The sequence below is a fragment of the Pongo abelii genome, chromosome 15 (assembly GCF_028885655.2).
Source record: "Pongo abelii isolate AG06213 chromosome 15, NHGRI_mPonAbe1-v2.0_pri, whole genome shotgun sequence".
NCBI lineage: Eukaryota > Metazoa > Chordata > Mammalia > Primates > Hominidae > Pongo > Pongo abelii.
This window is the reverse complement of record NC_072000.2, coordinates 41,231,462-41,250,934: the sequence shown is the minus strand read 5'-3', so window position 1 is coordinate 41,250,934 and position 19,473 is coordinate 41,231,462. Positions and strand designations below refer to the sequence as shown.

At 40.0% G+C, this 19,473-nt stretch overlaps 1 protein-coding gene across 5 annotated transcripts in view; it reads right to left on the bottom strand.

The window, feature by feature from the left end:
* Nucleotides 1-3,751: 3,751 nt before the first annotated feature.
* MIPOL1 (mirror-image polydactyly 1) overlaps nt 3,752-19,473 on the bottom strand; it is a 401,793-nt gene continuing 386,071 nt past the window's right edge. For all 5 annotated transcript variants that reach the window (XM_054530043.2, XM_054530046.2, XM_054530045.1 and 2 more), the window contains 2 exons: nt 6,554-6,594; nt 3,752-3,944 (listed from right to left, as the gene is read on the bottom strand). In XM_054530043.2, coding sequence (XP_054386018.1) covers nt 3,799-3,944; nt 6,554-6,594 — 187 coding nt within the window. In that variant the 3' untranslated portion in view covers nt 3,752-3,798. The remainder of the gene's footprint in view (nt 3,945-6,553; nt 6,595-19,473) is intronic.

The window sequence follows — 19,473 nt, the reverse complement described above, 5'->3', positions numbered from 1 at the left end:
AATACCCATGCCATTCAATTTTAACTTGTAAAATGCATGAATTTTCCTATTATGAATATTTTAAAACACCTGACAAGGGGGAAATCCTCACTTGCCACCTTTCTTTTTCTATTTAACTTCCTTATTTCTCCAATTATGTTAGCTGTGACTACAGTGTAAGAGCAAAGCGCATGGTGAGAGTGAGCACCCCTCCCCCTTGCAGCCCCGGGAAATAAGGAGTCCTCCTTTTTCTAGGTGCCACTCCGTGATCTTTTGGGGTTCTCTATGTTCCAGTCAACCTACAGGACAGAGGCAAGATATTCTCCCTCAAAATCCAGGAAGGAAAGGGCTTAAGTAGAATCGTGCTCGAAATACATCAGAATCCAGGTGGAATGCGGGTCAAGTCACTGGCGAACTCAAGAACCAGGCCGGTGACACCAACGGCAGGCCTGACTCAGAATTTAAGTGTGAGGTTGCCTTGGTTTAACTTTTTACGTCTCTCAACTCCCCTTCAAGATTACACATCAGGGGCTTTTTCTTTTCTCTTCTTTTAATTTCTGAAACCAAGAAAAAAACAACCTGGAAATTCCCCCCAAAGCAGTGCCTGGAAATAGGGAACCATGAATTAAATTGGAAACCTCCTTAGCCAACCCCCCCCCCCCACCACCACACACACACACACACACACACACACACCTTTAAAAAGGAGTACGTTTGTTACTGTTTTGCTTGCCTGCTCATATCCCGGGTCAGTTTTTTGGTTTCTCTCTCTTACGCCAAAGATTGTTGTAAAACACAATTTAATGAAAAGTCTTTAAGGAGCTCTGCGGCGGTTTGTATCCTTTGTATATTTAATTTTAAGGCCCATTATGCACCAGAGAGGAAGTAGGCGCCCTCCTAGTCCGGTGCTCCTGGAAAGCGGAATTTCTTTGCATGATTCAGTGACTAGGATATTATTGGAAAGTTCCCCTAGCTCTGGGTCCCACTTGGGGGCTTTGCGCTTCACTACCGCAAGTCCAGTTATACACCCGTAACCCAACAGCGGCTCAACCCTGGGCGCCAACTACCGCTGCGTCCTCCGCCGCTTTTCGCAGGTGGAGGCCGATTCATGAGCTCAAGCCGCAATGAGCCGTATTGTAGCGCAGGGCCTCGTCCAGGTTTCCTCGCCTCTCCCTGGAGTCACACCGCCTTCTGCTGACACGCGCTTCCTTTGTGTCATGCCTGGCTAATATATTAATGGGGCGGATAACCCGGATCCTTAGCGGAGGGGAGGAGGGGGTTGGAGATGGGGAGGGCAGGGAAGGGAACCGAACAGCTCTGGTTGCTGACCCTTGGGCCAAAGAGCCCTGGGGCGGACCAGGAGCGGGGGAGCAAATCAAGGTGGGGAAAGTTCACATTGGGGGCACTGACAGTAAACTTAAATGCCTGAAACAAGTTTTAGAAAAGGTGACCTGATGCTAATGCTCGGTCCTGGGCACAAACTGCGCAGCCAGACGCCGCGGACGCCGGAGAAACTGCCCCTCCGGCGGAGCGGGCCGCGCGCCTGCAGCGAAGTGTCCGCCCCCACTACCCCAGCCTGGGCCGAGAGCCCCGCCGCGCTGCGCTATGTGCAGAGTCACGGGTGAAAAGTCCTAACTACGTGTCGCACGAAGGCCTCTTGACTAGTGCACACCTTCACGGACTCAGACTCATTAAGTTCTAGCTGAGCCAGTTACCTTAGATGCTGGGTCCTAGTGCTTAAAAATAAAGACCAGCCCGCTCCCTGCCCTCAAGGAGAAGCCAGCTTTTCCAACCCTCACCCCCAAAGAGTTGTGCGGCCTCCCAGTCGGACTCATCAGCCACACAGGTGGATCTCCTGCGCTACGCCAGGTGGGCGGGAGGAACGGCAGATCCCTGGCCGGAGGCCTGAAGCCCAAGGGTCCCCGCGGCTGGGTGCCGGCCTCATTCCAGCCCCGGCCTCCCGGGCGGAACCCCCTCCCCACCGGGCCCTGGGCCCCGCCCGCCAGACGGTGCCCGGGTGCCCCGAGACATATGCTGCCCGCAGGCCGCGCGGCCCGACGTAGTGCTCATTGCCGAGGCGGTTCTCAGCCCATCAAAAGCCCAGGCTTTCTTCGGCCGTATGGGCCGCGAGGTGAACAACAATGCCCGGGCCCCTTCACTTCAAAAGCAGCGATCAGGGGAAAGGCTCCCCCAGAGAATTTTTTTTCCCCCTCAGCCTTTCATTCCTGGTTTGAAAAAAAAAAAAAAGGCATCAGCAACTCCAGGGCCCGGGCGAGCCTAATGCCCTTTGATGGGGATTGAATTCATTATCTCCAATAACACAATTGTGCTTGGCCAACGAAAAGAGCAAAGCAGGGCTCTATCCCGCCGGAGGGGCCTGGCCGGGCGGGGCTGGCCGGCGAGCAGCGCTCCTGGGGACCCGCACACAGGCGCAGTCCTGGCCCGCCCGGCCCGCTGCGACGCCCCCTGGGCTCGGGGGGCGCGGGCACGCCCGAGGCTGCGGGACCGGTGGCGCCGCCCGCCAGGACCGCGCGAGGAGGGGTGGGACGGCTCTCTTGTCTGATTTATTTTTCCTTTCTCCCTTCGCAACCATCCCCCGAGGGCGGCCCCCGCAGAATGGGTATTTACTCTCCTCCCTCCCGGCCTCCAGCTGCGAAGCCATCCCTGGTGCCCCGGGCGCGCTGGACAGAAGGGCCGCCCTGCGCCCCTGGCTGAGCACGCAGGGCTCTCAGCATCCCGGCCGCGCCGCCCAACCCCGGCGCGGAGCTGGCTGTACCCGCAACCTGGCAAGGAAAAACTGGGCCCCCTCTCGCTTCCACGCCAGCCATTGCGGAAAAGCGCCCCAGGAGCCTAGGCGGGGACCGCGGGACACCAGGTCCCGCCCCCGGGTGCAGGGATCTGGACGCGGGGCGTGATGCTTTGTCCCCTCGGCTTCCGGGCCCGTGGACACTGCCTGGGACCGCCACCTGACACGAATGTCGCGCCCTCCCGGGTTCCACCGCCATCCCTGCCCTTTCAGCCACCTCCAGCCCCCGCCTTTTCTGCCCTCTTGATTGTACGGAGGTGGAGGTGAAAACCTACTAAGACACTGCGGGTCTTGACCTCGTATGTGTGTGTGTGTGTGTGTGTGAGAGAGAGAGAGAGAGAGAGAGAGAGAGAGAGAGAGAGAAAGAGGAGAGAAAGGGGGAGAGGGAGAGAGAGAGAGGAAGAGGGAAGGAGAGAGATTATATTTTGAATTTCTCAGACTCACGATCAAAGAAGACTTCATAGCCTGGTGTCTTAAATTGCAGTTCAAGGCATTACTGAGATGCTTCCTACACAATCTTACTCCTCCCTCTTCACCCCCATTACTGGGGAAAGTTCGGATTGAAGTTTTATTTCAGTCAGATAAATAATAATAATAATAACAATTTAAAGTACTTTAAACAAACAGAAGACTTATTGAAATGCTCTGCGGTAGTAACTGTGGATTGGTCGTTCCCCACTGATGAGTTATGACTATCCCAACCTCCAAGCAATGGACTCTTCACCTTTCTCTTCAGAGAATTAGAGCCAGCACACACATGCTGTAGGAGGTATATAGACAGGTAGACAGCTATATATATATATTCACACAAATAGATATATCGACTTAGAGGAGCATCCACAAGAATTTCCTATCTATACAACTTTCCTGAAAGCAAGGAAGCAAGAAATTGAGTAATATGCTGATTTGAGGTCAACCGAGAGAAGTGTTTCAGATTTGACTTTCAGCGAGGCATTATTTTCATCAGGAGATAAGGGATTAATTATTTAATTCTCTTCAGCATAGAGTAACCTTTACAAATTTAACCCATTGACTCTGACTACAACCTTCAATGTTGAGGCCTCAACACTGGGGGTTCCTCTCCAGTATGTAAGATTAAAAGACTTCAGTTCTTCGCTCCAGGCTTTCTTTCTTCCCCTTCGTCTTATAGAGCAGCATCCTGAATGTAATTTACATTAAAATATATATTTACTTTTGTGAAGTCTTTATAGTTTTCATTTACCTCAGAAAGGATGTAAAACACTTACCTTGCAGATATTCTGAGTGCCTAATAAAGAAGTGTATGGGAAATTCTATTCTTTAGATGAGTTTTAAACTCTGGATTCTACAGGTTGTCAAAAAATGAATGAATTCTCTTTTGGACCCTTAGCCCATTTTTTATTAACTTATTAAAAATAGGTTTGAATCTTGGTGGCTGGATCATTTACACTGTGGTGACTTACTTCAGTCACCTTTTATAAAATCTCTTTTGCAACATCAAGTGGAGGTTTAATCTTTGTCTTGAATTGTGCCACACACATCCCACACCTGGTGGACTGCTGCGCTTCCTTTGCATATTCATTGTCACATGCTTAGAAATACTGGGAAGAGAAAGATGTTTATACAGGGTAAAGATGGCAGTGAATTAGATTTTACATATTAACAATTTGAATAAGAGTTTAACATAATATGTATAATCAGAATAAGTTATATGTAGGTATAGCTATTAAGAATTTATTTTTATGATATTTTGAGGACGTCAGAGGACTCAGGACCCAGGGTAAGAACTATTCCCTGCATAACAATATGTTCAAAACAACCACCACAAAAGCTTTAATTCTGACATATAGTCTACCTGACCACAGAAGATAGAGGACAGGCCTGTGGTTTATCACATAAACAATTTATCTAGTGTCTGAGCACACATAAAGGATTATGTGGCTTCAGGTGAGCAGGGCCCCATAGGATGGATGAATTACTAAACAAAAGCTACTGTGATTTTCATGTAGATGTCTTTGGCCATGGAACAGAATTAGGAAGGAAGAAGATGTGAAGCATTTCAACAGAAATGAAAATTCAGTATTATCTAAAGTGCAACCCCAATGCCCATTTCAGCCTTGAATCATGAATCAGGAAGCCATGGAAAATGGTGATGGAAAAGACTCTTTATGTCTTCTAATTCACTCATCTTAAAGATTATTCTCCTCAGAATATTCCCAAGCCATGGTTTGAATAGATTTAAATGTCAAGAATTGAAGGACTCCCTTCCACTTCCTGAGTTTCTTGGAGAAATTATATTCATGGTGCAAAACATTTTGCCAACTGAGTATTTTCTTGGTTATTTATTAAGGTAAAATTGTCTTGTATTTTAAATATGCCTCTTTGAGGATCCATTTTTATTAGCTCTCAAACCTGTTTCAGATACCTGAATGCTTGTCTCTTCATTTATTCAGCCAGTCTATACACACTTACTTTATTTAGTTCCTACATAAGATCGATCCAAATAAAACGCCCAGGTGGGAAACTTCCTTTAATATGTATTAAGCATTTGCTTTTCTATTCTTAATACTGAGAGGGAAATAATAAATTTAAATCTCCAAATTCCTTTGAATGATACCAGCATTATAAACATGAGACTTGATCCATTTGTGAGATGTCACCCAAATGCTAAGTCATGAAGCCTCTTTGCCTTTTAAGTATAATTTATGATAAGACATCACAGGACTTCAACTTCTTAAAATATGGTAAATTCTTAAATTAAAAGAAAGAAAAACTCGAAGCCAATTGGGAGTTGGTTCATTGAGAATACAGTTCTTCTTACTGGAGAGATTTCAGAGTGTTTTTTCCTTGTGACCCAGAGGTTTACATGTGTCCTATCAGGAATGTATTATGTCAGAGTTTTCAACAGCAAATAGGCCAAAGCAGTTCATTATAAAACTTCCAAAGAGAAGTAAAACTTTTATATTTCAATTGCAGAGATTCAGAAGCTGGAGCTGGAGCACTGCATTACGATTTGGCGTCCTAGACTCAAAACCAGACTCTGGGCTCCCAATGCGCCAAAGGAGTAGCCCGCCCTCTGGACAGTGAAAAGCCAGGCCCAGGCTTAACCCTTGAGTCTGCACCTGTCTTTTACACTTCAGCATTTCCACTGAGTCAGGCAATTCGGAAGGAAATGCTCCTTTAGTCTGACAGATAATTCACTTTAGAAGCATAACCATAGCAAGAACAGATTGTGAGGTAAGCAGAGAGAGAGGAAATGAGAAATATTGAGAAATGATCTCCACTGCATTCCATTCACCTATCTCATCTTATAAAATAGAATAGGTGAACAGGGAGAATGAGAATTGTAAGCAAAATGAAAGATTGTAAGGTCTCTGATGAGTCAAAGAGTGACATTGAGAAGTTGTGTAATAATAGTATAATTTATATACATCAATTGAATACAAGATTGCACAGATATCAGCTTCCTTCCAATTTGCTACGGTGTATTGAGAGGAGAAAGTTCTATCCAATTCTTGATGATTCATATGATATAGCAAGTGACAGTGTTGAGTTTTATTTAATTCCCTGTACAATGAGTACTACCTTAAAATATCCAAAGAGCCTTCTTAAATAAAGTAAGGTCTGCTTTTTTTTTTCAGGATTTGTAGTAAACACATATTTTAAAGTCTTATGTTCACTTACAGTTGTTACCAGGTGATGTTGTTTGTGGAATAACCTGAGATTTTAACACTAAGCACAAATTAACTTTCCCAGAGTATAACAGACTCCTTCCTATTTTCATCTTACCCTCAGCAACAGAAAGAGTGATGTAGTAGCCAGTGTTCAACCTGAAATATAAAAAAATGTAGAACATAGTAAGATTCTTCTCAACTATATGCAAGACCCTTACAATTGAATTTATCATTAGAGATAATAAACAATGATTACCATGCTTTGAAATAACATTTTTAAGTGTTTTTAACTCAGGCGGGTAACTTGTTTTCAAGAGGAACAGAAAACAGAGATTCCCAAGGAAATATAAGTGATGAAAAGATGAGAGAAACGGAAGTACCATAGAAGCAGCAAAAGGTATTAGGTCATGTATAGACTCACAGCCCAGGGGACTGAGGGAGTGAGAGCTGGGACAGAGGCAAATTAATAGCCGGAGAGAGCTAGACAGAGTGTGCTGAGGAAGGGCCAGGCGTGAAAAGATTTGGTGTCGTCATAGCAACGGGCTCAGCCCTGCTCCCCCTGAAGCCCATTCAGCTCTGAGCTGCCGGAACACGTTTTTAATTAAAGCGTATAAAAGTTGTTTTGTAAGGACTTCTCATCCGATAGATTTCAAAATGGTTAATCAGGCTTCATCTTTTGATGCTCACAAGAGCATGGGCTATAGCATGCACAGAAACTGCTGCTGCTGCTGCCGTTAAGTGAGTTATCTCTCAATCACAACTAATACCAGGAATGAGCAAGGCGTCTATTTATTTAGATACACAAAAACAGAGGATTCAAGTGGGAGTGGGGAGTCCATTTTTATGGAACTCAGTCTTCTGGATGGCCATGGTCCCTGGTTGATGTTCTATTTAACTTTTGAAAACAGCAAGATTTTTTTTTTCCTTTGAGAGACACAGTCCAAAAGCCAAAATAAAGGTTATCAATTATTTGTATCAATGAATATTTACCCTAGCATGGGTATTTCAAATAAAAGGTTTGTACCACTACTATATAAAAAGATGGTAATCTATCTCTTTTTTTTTTGAGAAAAAAAAAGAACTCCCACTCCTAAATCTTTCATAAATTCATGATATATAGCAACCGTTGCATTTAGCTCTTTAATAAAATAGATGACTTAATAGAAAATGGCATCTTTTGTTGATTCACTAAACAGCCCCTTAGATGAGTTAAACTTTCTCCAGGCTTTTTCATCTCCCTTTCTTCCCAATCTTGACTGATGACCTTGTTTCTAACTTCACTGAAAAAGAAAAAAAAAAAAGAAAAAGAAAAAGAGAGAGAGAGATGATTTTACCTGTCATCTATTTCTTCACCTACCCTTATCCCAACTGAACATTTCTACTCCTATACCAATGTATCCTCCATAAGGTCGTGGATGAGAAGGAGTCCTGTCTCCTCTCTGAAGCAAACATACCCACCAAACGATTTTATTGAACACCAACATCAGACAAGGCCACTCTATAACCAGAGTGAAGTGAGACAAAACCAAGACCACTTTGTAATTTTGTCTAAGCACAGATGAAAACAAGATCACTATGTAAACTACAATTCTAGCAAGCATCCCCTCACCCCAGCTAATAAGAGTAACTGTTGCTTATTTACAAATTACAGCTGTAGCCAAAGTCCCACTATCTTGAACTCTCCCCTGAATAACCTAACACAAGCCCCAATCCTCTAATGTCCTTTCTAACACCCTCTTACTGAAATGCCTCACAATTCTCCATGATGTGTAGTCTCCCTTATTTGCAACAAGCTACAAACCCAACTTATTCAACTATAGATATGCCTCTAATGGTCTGGTGTGAGAACATTGACATGCTTTTCGTTCCTTTGTTTCATGGCTTGAATTATCACACAGCACACTAAAAGTTAACCCCTGCTCTTTGAACAAAACTCCCTTCTGATTTCTATACCGGTCTGCAAGGCGTTTCCATGATTATTTAATATATTTAAATTAAAGAAACACATTTCTTTCAGTAACAGGGCATCCCTCCTGACTTTTATATTTCTCTCAAACCCTTAGTCACTCAGGCTCGAAAAATTATAGTCATCATTGACTTTTCTCTCTTCTTGCCCATATATCTCCAGTTGATTAATATGCCCTGTCAATAATTCCCATTCCCAATCTCTATTTTCTGAACATTACAGAGGTCACAATTTTAGTCCATAATACTGTCCATTATCTGTTAAAATACCCTCCAGATGCTCTTTGGCCAATCTTGTCTGTACAACATTTCTAGTCTAATGTTCCTGAACAACAAGCTTCCAGTGAGTGCAGTTAAGTTCTAACCTCTTGAGGCCAGAGTTTTCACAGAGGTAAAATTAGAAATTATACAGGAATAATTGGCATGCTTTTCCTCCCTTAGAAAAGATAATGTCATCTCAGGCTGCACACATGAAATGGGGAAAGCAAGAATGCACTAGTCAACACAGGGTCATGTTTCATATGTTAGGACTTATTCTTTGAGAACTATAGGCCAGGCATGGTGGTGGCTTACACCCTTAATCCCAGCACTTTGGGAGGCTGAAGTGGGAGGATTGCTGGAGGCCAGGACTTCAAGACCAGCCTGCAAAACAAAGTGAGACCCTGCCTCTATAAAATTTTTTTATACAATTAGCTGGGCACAGTGGCATGTGCCTAGTCCCAGCTACTCAGAGATTGAGGCAGGAGGATCACTTGAGCCAGGAGTTGGAGGCTGCAGTAAGCTATGATCATGCCACTGCACTTCAGACTGGGTGACAAGAGAGACCCTGATACAAAAGAAAAAAAAAAACAACACACACACACACACACACACACACACACACAAAGGAAAAGAAAAAAGAAAAATAGAGAAACACAGAAAAAGCAAGACCTTTAGGAGATTGTGAATATAGATGAGAACTAAATCATGCCTTGTGAACGATGGTTTAGAATGGGGATGTTTGGCCACAGAATAAAATATTTCTGTTACAGTTGAAGGATATTACAGTTATTTCAAGCATATGTGAGGGAGACTAGAACCATTTATTGTATGTGAGTATAGAGGGTACAATTAGGGCCAGAGGGTAGAAATTAGAGACTTACAGATTACAGCTCATATGAAGACATCCATAACATGGTTTTAGATTGAGTAGGTCACCTCAGGAAATACTGAGCTTCTCAACATTGAAGCTTCAAGTGTATACGAGATGACCACTTGGATATACATTTTCCTCAAACTTATGCTTTATTTACTTAGCTCTAGTCATTCAACTTTCAATTACAATAGATATGTTTGTTTTGAATAAAATGAACTTTTTATTTCATGTATTCTATTTTTAAAATGCAGTCAATGTTCATTTGCTTTATCCCACATATTTATCCTTCCTGGTATATACATTCTTTCCTCTGTCAGTATGATCCATCTGTGACCACCTTCCTTTTGCCTACTCGACTTCCTTTAGGATTTCTTTTAGTGGAGCTCTGCTTGTGATACTCTCTCACTTTTTGCTGGGAATTTAATTCCAGGTTGTTGCTGTTGTTTTACTTTCAGCCCTTTAAAGATGCTATTTCGTTTTTTCTGTCTTCTGTTTCTCTGAGAAGACAGACTTACTCCTACTCTTTGGAAAGCCATATGTCATTTTATTCTTTTTGTTGTTTCTTTCTTGAGTCTCTAGTAGCCTCTAGTCGTTCCAACTTCTGAGTCACATCTGGGTCTGGTTCTGCTGACTATTTTATCTTTTCACATAGGTCTTTTAACATTTTTAAATGTGTCTTTTTTTTTTTAATTAAATGCCAGGTATGTTGTGTAGAAGAAGAGTAGACACTGAAGCAAATGTTCAAAGTGGGAATATCAATCCTTCCATCAAGCTATTAGCATGGGGCTGTTAGTCGATTTAGTCAGCATTTGCGGTAAATTGGGTTTTGTTGTAGCCATTGTTATTTTCAGTGTACAACAGACTTGAAATCCCTCCGGTGGTGGGCTGGGCTGCTCCTATTTTGTGGTTAATGTAAGACCTGGAGTGCTGGAGAGTGGTTGTTGTTTCTTTCCTCTTTCCCTGCTCCATCCTTTCCATGCTTTTGTTCTTTCTCCAACAGTAGATGGCTGTTGTTACCTATTACTAGACACAAGGCTTCTGGTGGGGGAAGGGGAGGAGTTTCTCAGTTCTCCTGCTCTCTTCTTGATTTTAGGCAAGACCTGTACACCTAAGCATCCTCCAGCAGATGATCTTTGCTTCCTATTCAGTGCAGGCTTTCTAAAACTGATAAACAATATGCTACTGAAACATGAGATTCTAAAAACGTAAAAACACACAGGCAGGTTCCTTGCCCCTTCCTCCAAATTCTACCTTGTACTGGAGTGTCTTCGGTGTGTATGAGTTTCTTGAACCTTTCTAAATGTCACCAATCTTTACCTAGGCCTAAGGCATAGGTTCTTGCCCTTCTTCCTGTGCAGACAGCTTTTGCCTCATGTTAAAGCAGGGTTAGATCCGGTGTATGGGCAGATTTCTTGCCTCTCTCCACTTGGTAGATGCTCTTTGCCTCTAATCAGTGGAGGACCCAGAGTGTAGGTGGGTTTTATACCTGTTCCTAGATGGATACCTGCTCATAGCTGTGGCCATTCACCAACCTGTATTCAAGAGGTCTGGACCTTGGGTGTGCTTCTCCAGGCACTCCTGCTCTAGCCTCAAACCTTGGCAGGCCCTGCAGAAATCTGCCATCAAAAAGAAGACTCTCTCAGGTCCCCGCTTTACTCTCAATTTTTCTCGTAAGTACCCAGTTGGAGGCCCATGAAAAAGTGTTGGTGAGTGTGGGCAAACATCCTCTGTGCTCTGGGACTTCCAGGGATTCTGAACTGTCACGCTAGTCCACGGGTCCCTTTATGGTTTTGTTAACATTTTCTTTCCTGCTTACCCACTTTATGGCTACTGCCTCTTTCTTCCATGCTCTGCCAAAAAATGAGACAATTAGTGTGTTTCATTTCTCCTCAGAGGGACCCAGTCTTCTTTGGAATTTAATTCACCTGGTTGCTTTGTAATCTCAACTCTCTGATAGGCTAAAAAGTTATGATTTTATACATAATAATTTATTTTCCTCATTCTTAGGCAGGTGTGAGTGACACTTTCTTATGGTTTTCTACATCCTAAGTGGAAGTGGAGCTGTCTCTCTGGTTGTTTTGAAGGTTTGTCTATTTGTATTTGTTTTTTTTAGCAGTTTTACTATGATGTGCCTAGGGGTGTGTGTGTGTGTGTGTTTAGGTTTTTAGAATCTCATGTTTCAGTAGCATATTGTTCATCAATTTTAGAAAATTCTTGGTCAATATCTCTTCAAATATTGATTCTATCTATCCCATTTTCCTTCTGTCCTGGGACCCCAATTACACACACTAAGTCTATTACTATGTTCTATGTATCTTTTACAATGTTTTATAGGTTTTTCATCTTTTTTTCTTTCTCTTCTTCAATTTGGATATTTTCCATTGGCCTTTCAGTTCCTGAATTCCTTTTCAGGAAAATTTCCTTTGCAGGAAATTCAGTTTCTGAATTTCCTTTTCAGTTCCTGAGTTCACTTTTCTGCTAGGTCTAATCCACTAAAACCATCTATTGAATTATTAACTTAGTTCTTATATTTTTCAGTTCTAAGATTTCCATTTAATTTTTTAAAAATTTCCATTTAAAATCCACTTTTGAGCATATTTGATTACAGTGATTATAATGATTTTAAAGTCCATGTCTGATAACTGCAATATCTGAATCACATGTGGATTTGTTTCTATTTTCTGTTTTTTTGTTTGTGTTGGTTTTTGGTAATTTAGTTTTAATGTCTGCCATGTTTGATAACTTTCAGTTGAATGATAAATATTGTGTATGAAAATAGTGGGGGTTCTAGCTGATATTGTTGTTTTCTACAGAGATTTTAATTTTTTTGAGAGTTTGAGAAGATCACCTTGGTATAGTTGAGGCTAATCTAGTTATAATTTGTCCTTACTCTTATGATGTAGATTTTCCAGGGTGTGAATCAAAAGCTGAGTTTCTCCTCTTTGGTGAGACTTGCACTCCAACTTTTGTCTCCTCAGAATCATGGAACTGACAGATTCTCTCCCCAGTTTTTAAACTTCCTAATAGGTATTTTTTTACTTGTTTTTTCTGTGTCTTGTCTTGAGTTTAGCCTGCTGGATATCAGAAAATGCCTTGAAGGAAAAATGTACATAGAATGTTGGTTTTAACTGTCCATAGTACTTTTCTCTAGATCTTGGCCCCTCGTGTAATAATTGCTTAATTTACCTCTGAACTCCATTTTTGGTTTCCTCAGCCCAGTACAACTGCCACAGGCTCAAGAATGCGCCATTTTTTATGCCTCTATGCCCCAAGCCTTGAATCAGCAAACATTCCAAGGCGAAACAGCTGTACTCAGAGCAGTACTCACTTCAATATGTTTTCCTTCTCTCCAGGATCTTGGTCCCTGAGGTCCTGGCTGCACTAGTTGTTCTACACAGCTTTCAGATTTTGTTTTGTTTTGCTTTGTATTTTGTCCAAGTTTTATGGTTGTTCTCAAGTTTTATAGTTATTCTCAGTGGATGAATTCATCTGATTCTAGCGACTCTGTCATAGCCAGAAGCAGAAGACCTTTCCTTATTATACTCTAAACCTGAGTCCTTAGCCATCAAGTCCTGGTAATTCTTACAATATCCTCTTAATTACCTGTGTTCAAGCCTCAAATTCACTTTCTTACCCATATTTTATGCATTCGCATATATTTGAGTCACAGTTATGGCAGAATTTATTTTTTGTAAACTTTGTGACGAGACAATTAAGATCATTTGGTTACATATTGTAATGCTAGAAGAGTTGAAGATATTGGAATTATTTCCTATTCTTTCATCTTCTATTTGCCAACAATCTTTAGCTTAAAATGTTAGTCACCTCTAGAACATTCTACATCTTCACTTCCACCAGCACAGCTTACTACCACTTTAGCTCTCTAGAACCCAGCTTAAAATCCATTTCTCAAGACTAGGAAACACAGATTAACATCATCATGAAGAGCAAATCTTCACACTTAGAATATAGATCAGTGTACAGGATTGCTATTGGAGTTTGCCCAGTTTGGATTAGATAATGCCCATAATGGAGTACTCTTACAGAGAGAAAGTTGAATACAAATTTATTTCAAATTACTATAGTAGTTAAACAATATATAGTAATTGAACAATTAAGTGTAGTGATACACAAATCTAGGTTAATCAAAAAACTCTCCTGGAAATGGATTACGAACTGGGTTCTAGAAAGCTGAAGTAATAGTAAACTATGCTGGTGAAAGTGAACACATAGAATGTTCCAGAGGTGACTAACATTTTAAGCTAAAGGTTGTTGACAAATAGAAGATAAGGGATTAGGAAAGAAATGAAAGTGTGTTAGTGTTGGTATTATACAGTTTTTTTGTTTTGTTTTGTTTTGTTTTGTTTTGTTTTGAGACAGAGTCTCACTCTGTTGGCCCAAGCTGGAGTGCAGTGGTGTGAACTTGGCTCACTGCAACCTCCACCTCCCAGGTTCAAACAATTCTCGTGCCTCAGCCTCCTGAGTACCTGGCATTACAGGTGTGCACCCCCATGACCAGCTAATTTTTGTATTTTTAGTAGAGAAGTGGTTTTGCCATGTTGGCCAGGCTGGTCTTGGACTTCTGACCCCAAGTGATCTGCCTGCCTCGGCCTCCCAAAGTGCTGGGATTACAGGCGTGAGTCACTGTGGCCGGCCATATTACAAAGTTTTAAAATGTGTGTTGGAAGAGAAGAAATTTGGAAAGGCATATAATCTGAGTCTATGTTCAAAGAAAACACATGTAGTGTCGATTGAAAGAAGGAAGTCACTGGGGCTGAGTGAATCTTTTTAGAAAGAAATTGTAGCATGGTCACCAGCTAAGTGAGGTAGTAATGGACATAAAGTGGAAGAATTTGATTAATACTATAACTTGCAGCATCTTTCAGTGAAATGACAGAGCTGAGGTCAGGGAAGAGGTTAAGAGAATAAATATAAGGAAGATAAATGCCATTTTAAAAAATGCCATATAAAGACATTTAAGCTGAGAAGTTGTCAAACAGTATTCTTGCAGATAATGGCAGGAGGGAAATTCATGGCAGGGAGGATAAATGATTTGGGTGCTATCTTTGCCTTACAGAATTTCAGGGATGAATCTCCATTTGAGATTAATTTATTCATTAACACATTCAGCACATTTGTTGAAAACATGGGTAAAGCATTGTGTTAGCTATTTATGGAGTTCTGTTAGATGATGCTTGATCTGGAGGAATTTATAATGTGATAGGAGTGATGAGATAACACATGAATAATTAGAAGAAAAAGAGAAAATGGCCAGTTTAGTTTCTGACACATAGTAGGTGCCCAACACAGGTTTGTGGAATGAACGAATAAGTGAATGAATGAATGAAAGACATAGGAAGCACATATAAAATAGTAAGAGTTGAGAAGAAATGTTATTTATATGTAGAAAGATAAAAAAAAGTCTGGGTGCGGTGGCTCATGCCTGTAATCCCAGTACTTTGGGAAGCTGAGGTGGGAGGATTGCTTGAGCTCAGGAGTTCAGGACCAGCCTGGGCAACATGGAGAGACCTCATCTCTATGGAGAAAACAAATAAACGACAAATAAACAAAACCGTTAGCCAGGAAGTTGGTGCACACCTGTAGTCCTAGCTACTCAGGAGCCAGAGGTAGGATGATCACTTGAGCCCAGAAGGTCAAGGCTGCAGTGAGCTATGATCATGCCACTGCACTCCAGCCTGGGAGACAGAGCAAGACACTGTCTCAAAAAAAAAAAAAAAAAAAAAAAAAAAAAAGGGCTTTTATAGAGAATATGACAACTGAGCAACTGAGTAAAACCATAAATGTCAGACAGGATCTAGGATTTAGATATGAGATTGCAGTGAGGGACAATTCCAGGTAGAGTTAACAGTGTAAGAAATTGGAAGCCAGAAAGTTCAGGGTGTATAGAGCCCAAGGTGACACTGAAGCATGAAAGGGGAGGTCACAGAAAGATAAAAGCTGAGAAAGTAGGTTGGAACAAAAGTCTGAAGGGCCTTAAATGCTCTAAGAAGTTTGGTGTTTATTCAGTTAATAATATTTAACATTAGAAAGATAATGTATGGATGATAAAATATTTGAATCCCTTGAAGATATATGGTTAGAGGTATAAGGAGAATTTATAAGAAAGATAGAAGAGAGGAAGAAAAGAGAAAATTTCATCTGGGTGTATTTGGCAATTGAGACTGTGAAGCTCTAGAGTAGAAAAAAGAAATAGAATTGGGAATCAAAGATGTTCATAATACAAAGGTGTAGATATGGCCCTCCTTCAAGTACTGAGGCTCTTGATGGAAGGATTCATGTTATTGAGCTTGTACAAGTAGAATGCCATTATTTCACTAACACCCAGAAAATAATCCATTGCTATAATTAGCACTTAATTGTGCTATGTAATATGAAATTCCTTATTATATCTTTTCAGAGGCAGCAAGTAAAAACAGGTAGAAGGCAATTTCCTGGGAAAAGTGGTCTATATTTACTGTCTCCATTTCTACATTTTTCATTTACCTCTCAGTTCACTGCAATCTGGATTTTGTCTCTCATTTCAGTAGAAAACACTCTCATTAAAGTCACCAAGGACTTCTTAATAACCAATCCCAATGGCACTTAGTTCAAACATCATCTCCTTTGGGAAACCTTCCTTAATGTCACAGAAAGAGCAAGATGCCCTTTCACCTGTTCTGAGCCTATGTCCGTCATGGCACCTAACACAATGTATTACAATTATTTAAAGCTATGTGAATTCCCTTTCAACTGTGATTTCCATGAGGTCAGAGACTATGTCTTATTCAACTTTGTATCCCCAGCACCAGGTATGGTATTGCCTAAATAATTAAGAAATACAAACAATAAACCCCCCTCTATTATTTCATTCAATCCTCTCTGCAGGATATACTTTTAGACAAAATATTGAAGACTCTTTTTTTTTTTTTTTTTTTGAGACGGAGTTTCTCTTTGTCACCAGGCTGGAGTGCAGTAGTGCGATCAAGACTCACTGCAACCTTCGCCTCCTAGGTCCAAGCGATTCTCCTGCTTCAGCTTCCTAAGTAGCTTGGCACCCGCCACCACATCCAGCTAATTTTTGTATTTTTAGTAGAGACAGGGTTTCACCATTTTGGCCAGGGTGATTCAAACTCCTGACCTCAGGTAATCCACCTGCCTTAGCCTCCCAAAGTGCTGCGATTACAAGCCTGAGCAACTACACCTGGCCAAGACAAAATACTGAAGATTTCTAAATATAATCAAAACACAAATTGTCCCAAGGACTTCCAAATAGAACTAGAATGGAAACATTTCCTCTGAGAGCATTACTTTTACCTTTCCTTGTACTGTACATTATTTGTAAATCATTACATGATTAATATATATTGATAAAGCTTAGATGTTTTACAATTGGTCTTCTTATCTTCCTACCCCTCACTCATTGCCACAGTTTATTATCCATACTTCTCATGACTCTATCATGTTGTGATTTCATTGGGTAAGGACTATTTTGATTTAGCTAAACATTTTAAAGTGTCTCTTATAAGATTCAAAGATAAATAAGAATTGATAAAAATAAACAACTCTCATGAACAATTATTATTTATTTCTAATTTTATCTAACATGGTTTTGTCTAGTAATATAGCTAATGATTAAGTAATATTCCTCATGATCAATAAAGAAATTCAGTGTTTTATTATTCTAATGTTTTGTCAAATATTTGCATCTTTGAAATTTAACATGTGAAGACCATTCTTGTCTATATTTTTTATAAACACACACACTATTAATCTCTTTTTCATCCAATTTTGCAAATATTTTGGAATTTACCAACCTGGATACATATGACAGTTTAGAGTTAGTTTGGTTCTTTCTCTTCCTTTTGCTCCTTTATTGCTAAATTGTTTCTTCTCATCACCTGTAAAGCTCACACTTTTTATTATTTTCTTTAATTCTGGTTAACATTTGCCTATTCAACCTTATACTTACCTATCTTCACTTCTCCCATTATCTTGTTCATCTATTATTTTGACCATTTTACTCCAGTGAAAGGTCTTCCTACGACCTTCCTATCATATGGTAGAACTATCTATGAATAACTATACAGGTATCTACATATGCCATGAAGAAAATCATCCAGATCATCCTTGGAAAAAATTGGGGACAGCATTTAGTAAGGCATCAAGAGGAATAGGGCTGTCATCTTTTAAGAAAGTTTTATTTTTTTAAATCAAATTAGTATCTAATGCAGCACAAAGTCCAAGAGAACCAAAAACTTAGAGTCTAAGAGATAAAGTATTCAAGTTGTCAGTTCATTATTACCCCATATGAGTTTATAATTTCCATGAAGAAACTTGATACATATTATGAACTTAAATAACAATGAATGTATATAATCATGTGCTAACAAGTAGTAGAGACTAAACTTCAATGATCATTATATGAGGGTTCCTTGGGGTGGAACTAATATAAATAGATGGAACTGAGGTGGGAAAACAATGATATCTTGATTTGATATTACTTGCGATAAATGTCCCAGTCCCTTAAATGCATTATTTATATATATTCCATATTTAAAAAATGTCTATCAAACTAATTTCAATATTACCATTTAAATAAAATATACTGTGAGATAATGAAGTATGTGAGCAAAGGAATCTGTAAATGCTTTGTTCTAAAATTATTATTTTTGTTTTTGCTACGAAATTTTCAATTTAATAATGCTGAGGATAGTTATTTTGAGAGGGGTTACATACAAGTATATTTTAAAATTATGTTCAGTTTTGAAGAATAAATTAATACCTAAACATATTTGAATTCAGTTTCTGATTTTTCTTTAATGTAACAAAAGTCAAGAAAGGAAAATCATTTGGATGATTACATGTTTGTTGGTAGACACTATTAAAATATATTAAGCATTTATATGAAGCAATGTTTTTAAAATGTCAAATAAAAGTATTTTCTTTTTTTTATTATTGTACTTTAAGTTTTAGGGTACATGTGCACAATGTGCAGGTTAGTTACATATGTATACATGTGCCATGCTGGTGTGCTGCACCCATTAACTCGTCTTCTTTTTGAAATGCTTTCTTTGATGCTTATTAAACAACCAGGCTGTTATGCTGGGGCAGCAGTAATGGAGGTTCTGCTTTTGCTTTTGAAAAGGAGCGTTGGAGCATCTCTGGATTTTAGATACATAGGAAACCCTTACAAAGACTTTGCAAACAGACTGAAGGAAAACAGAGATCGAAAATTGGTCTTTCAAATAGTACCTCATCATTGTTCCTAGTGGAAACTTTTCTTACTTTTAACTATTTTTTACTTCTAATAAGGTGTAAACTATGCATATGTAACAATGTTTGCTAGCCAGAGAAGATATGCAGGAAATAAAATTTTTAGGAAATAAAATATTCTTTACAATGTGCCTTAAAACAACAAAATGAACAATGAAGATGTATAAACTGGCTGTGCATTTACCTAACCTTAAGGATATTAGAATTAATACATTACAAAAAAAAATTCATTCTTAAAAGCAAAGTATAATTGTTTGCCACAATTATTTTAATTTTTTCCCAGGATAAATTTTAAACTCAGGAAAGCAAGGACTGGAATTGGAAGAGTTAAAAAAACACGAAGCAACAGTAACTCCATTTAGATAAGGGGATAGAAGGGTGGAGCAAGGGAACAATACACTAAAGTACTTTTCTTTCACAGATCTTGGTTCAAATTAAGGTTAAATTCCAAAGGAGGATGTGTTTTCCCCATATGGAGTCTTAAAGGACATGCCTTTGTTTCCAACTTCCCAGAGAAGATATATGTTAACACAAACAAAGCATTTCATAATAAATTTAACTTTTATAGAGTGACTAATGCCCTGTGGAGATAAGGCGGACTCTCAGTCACCTGTGTTTAATCCAGGCTGAAGAAATTATGCCAAGGGCACACTGACAAAACT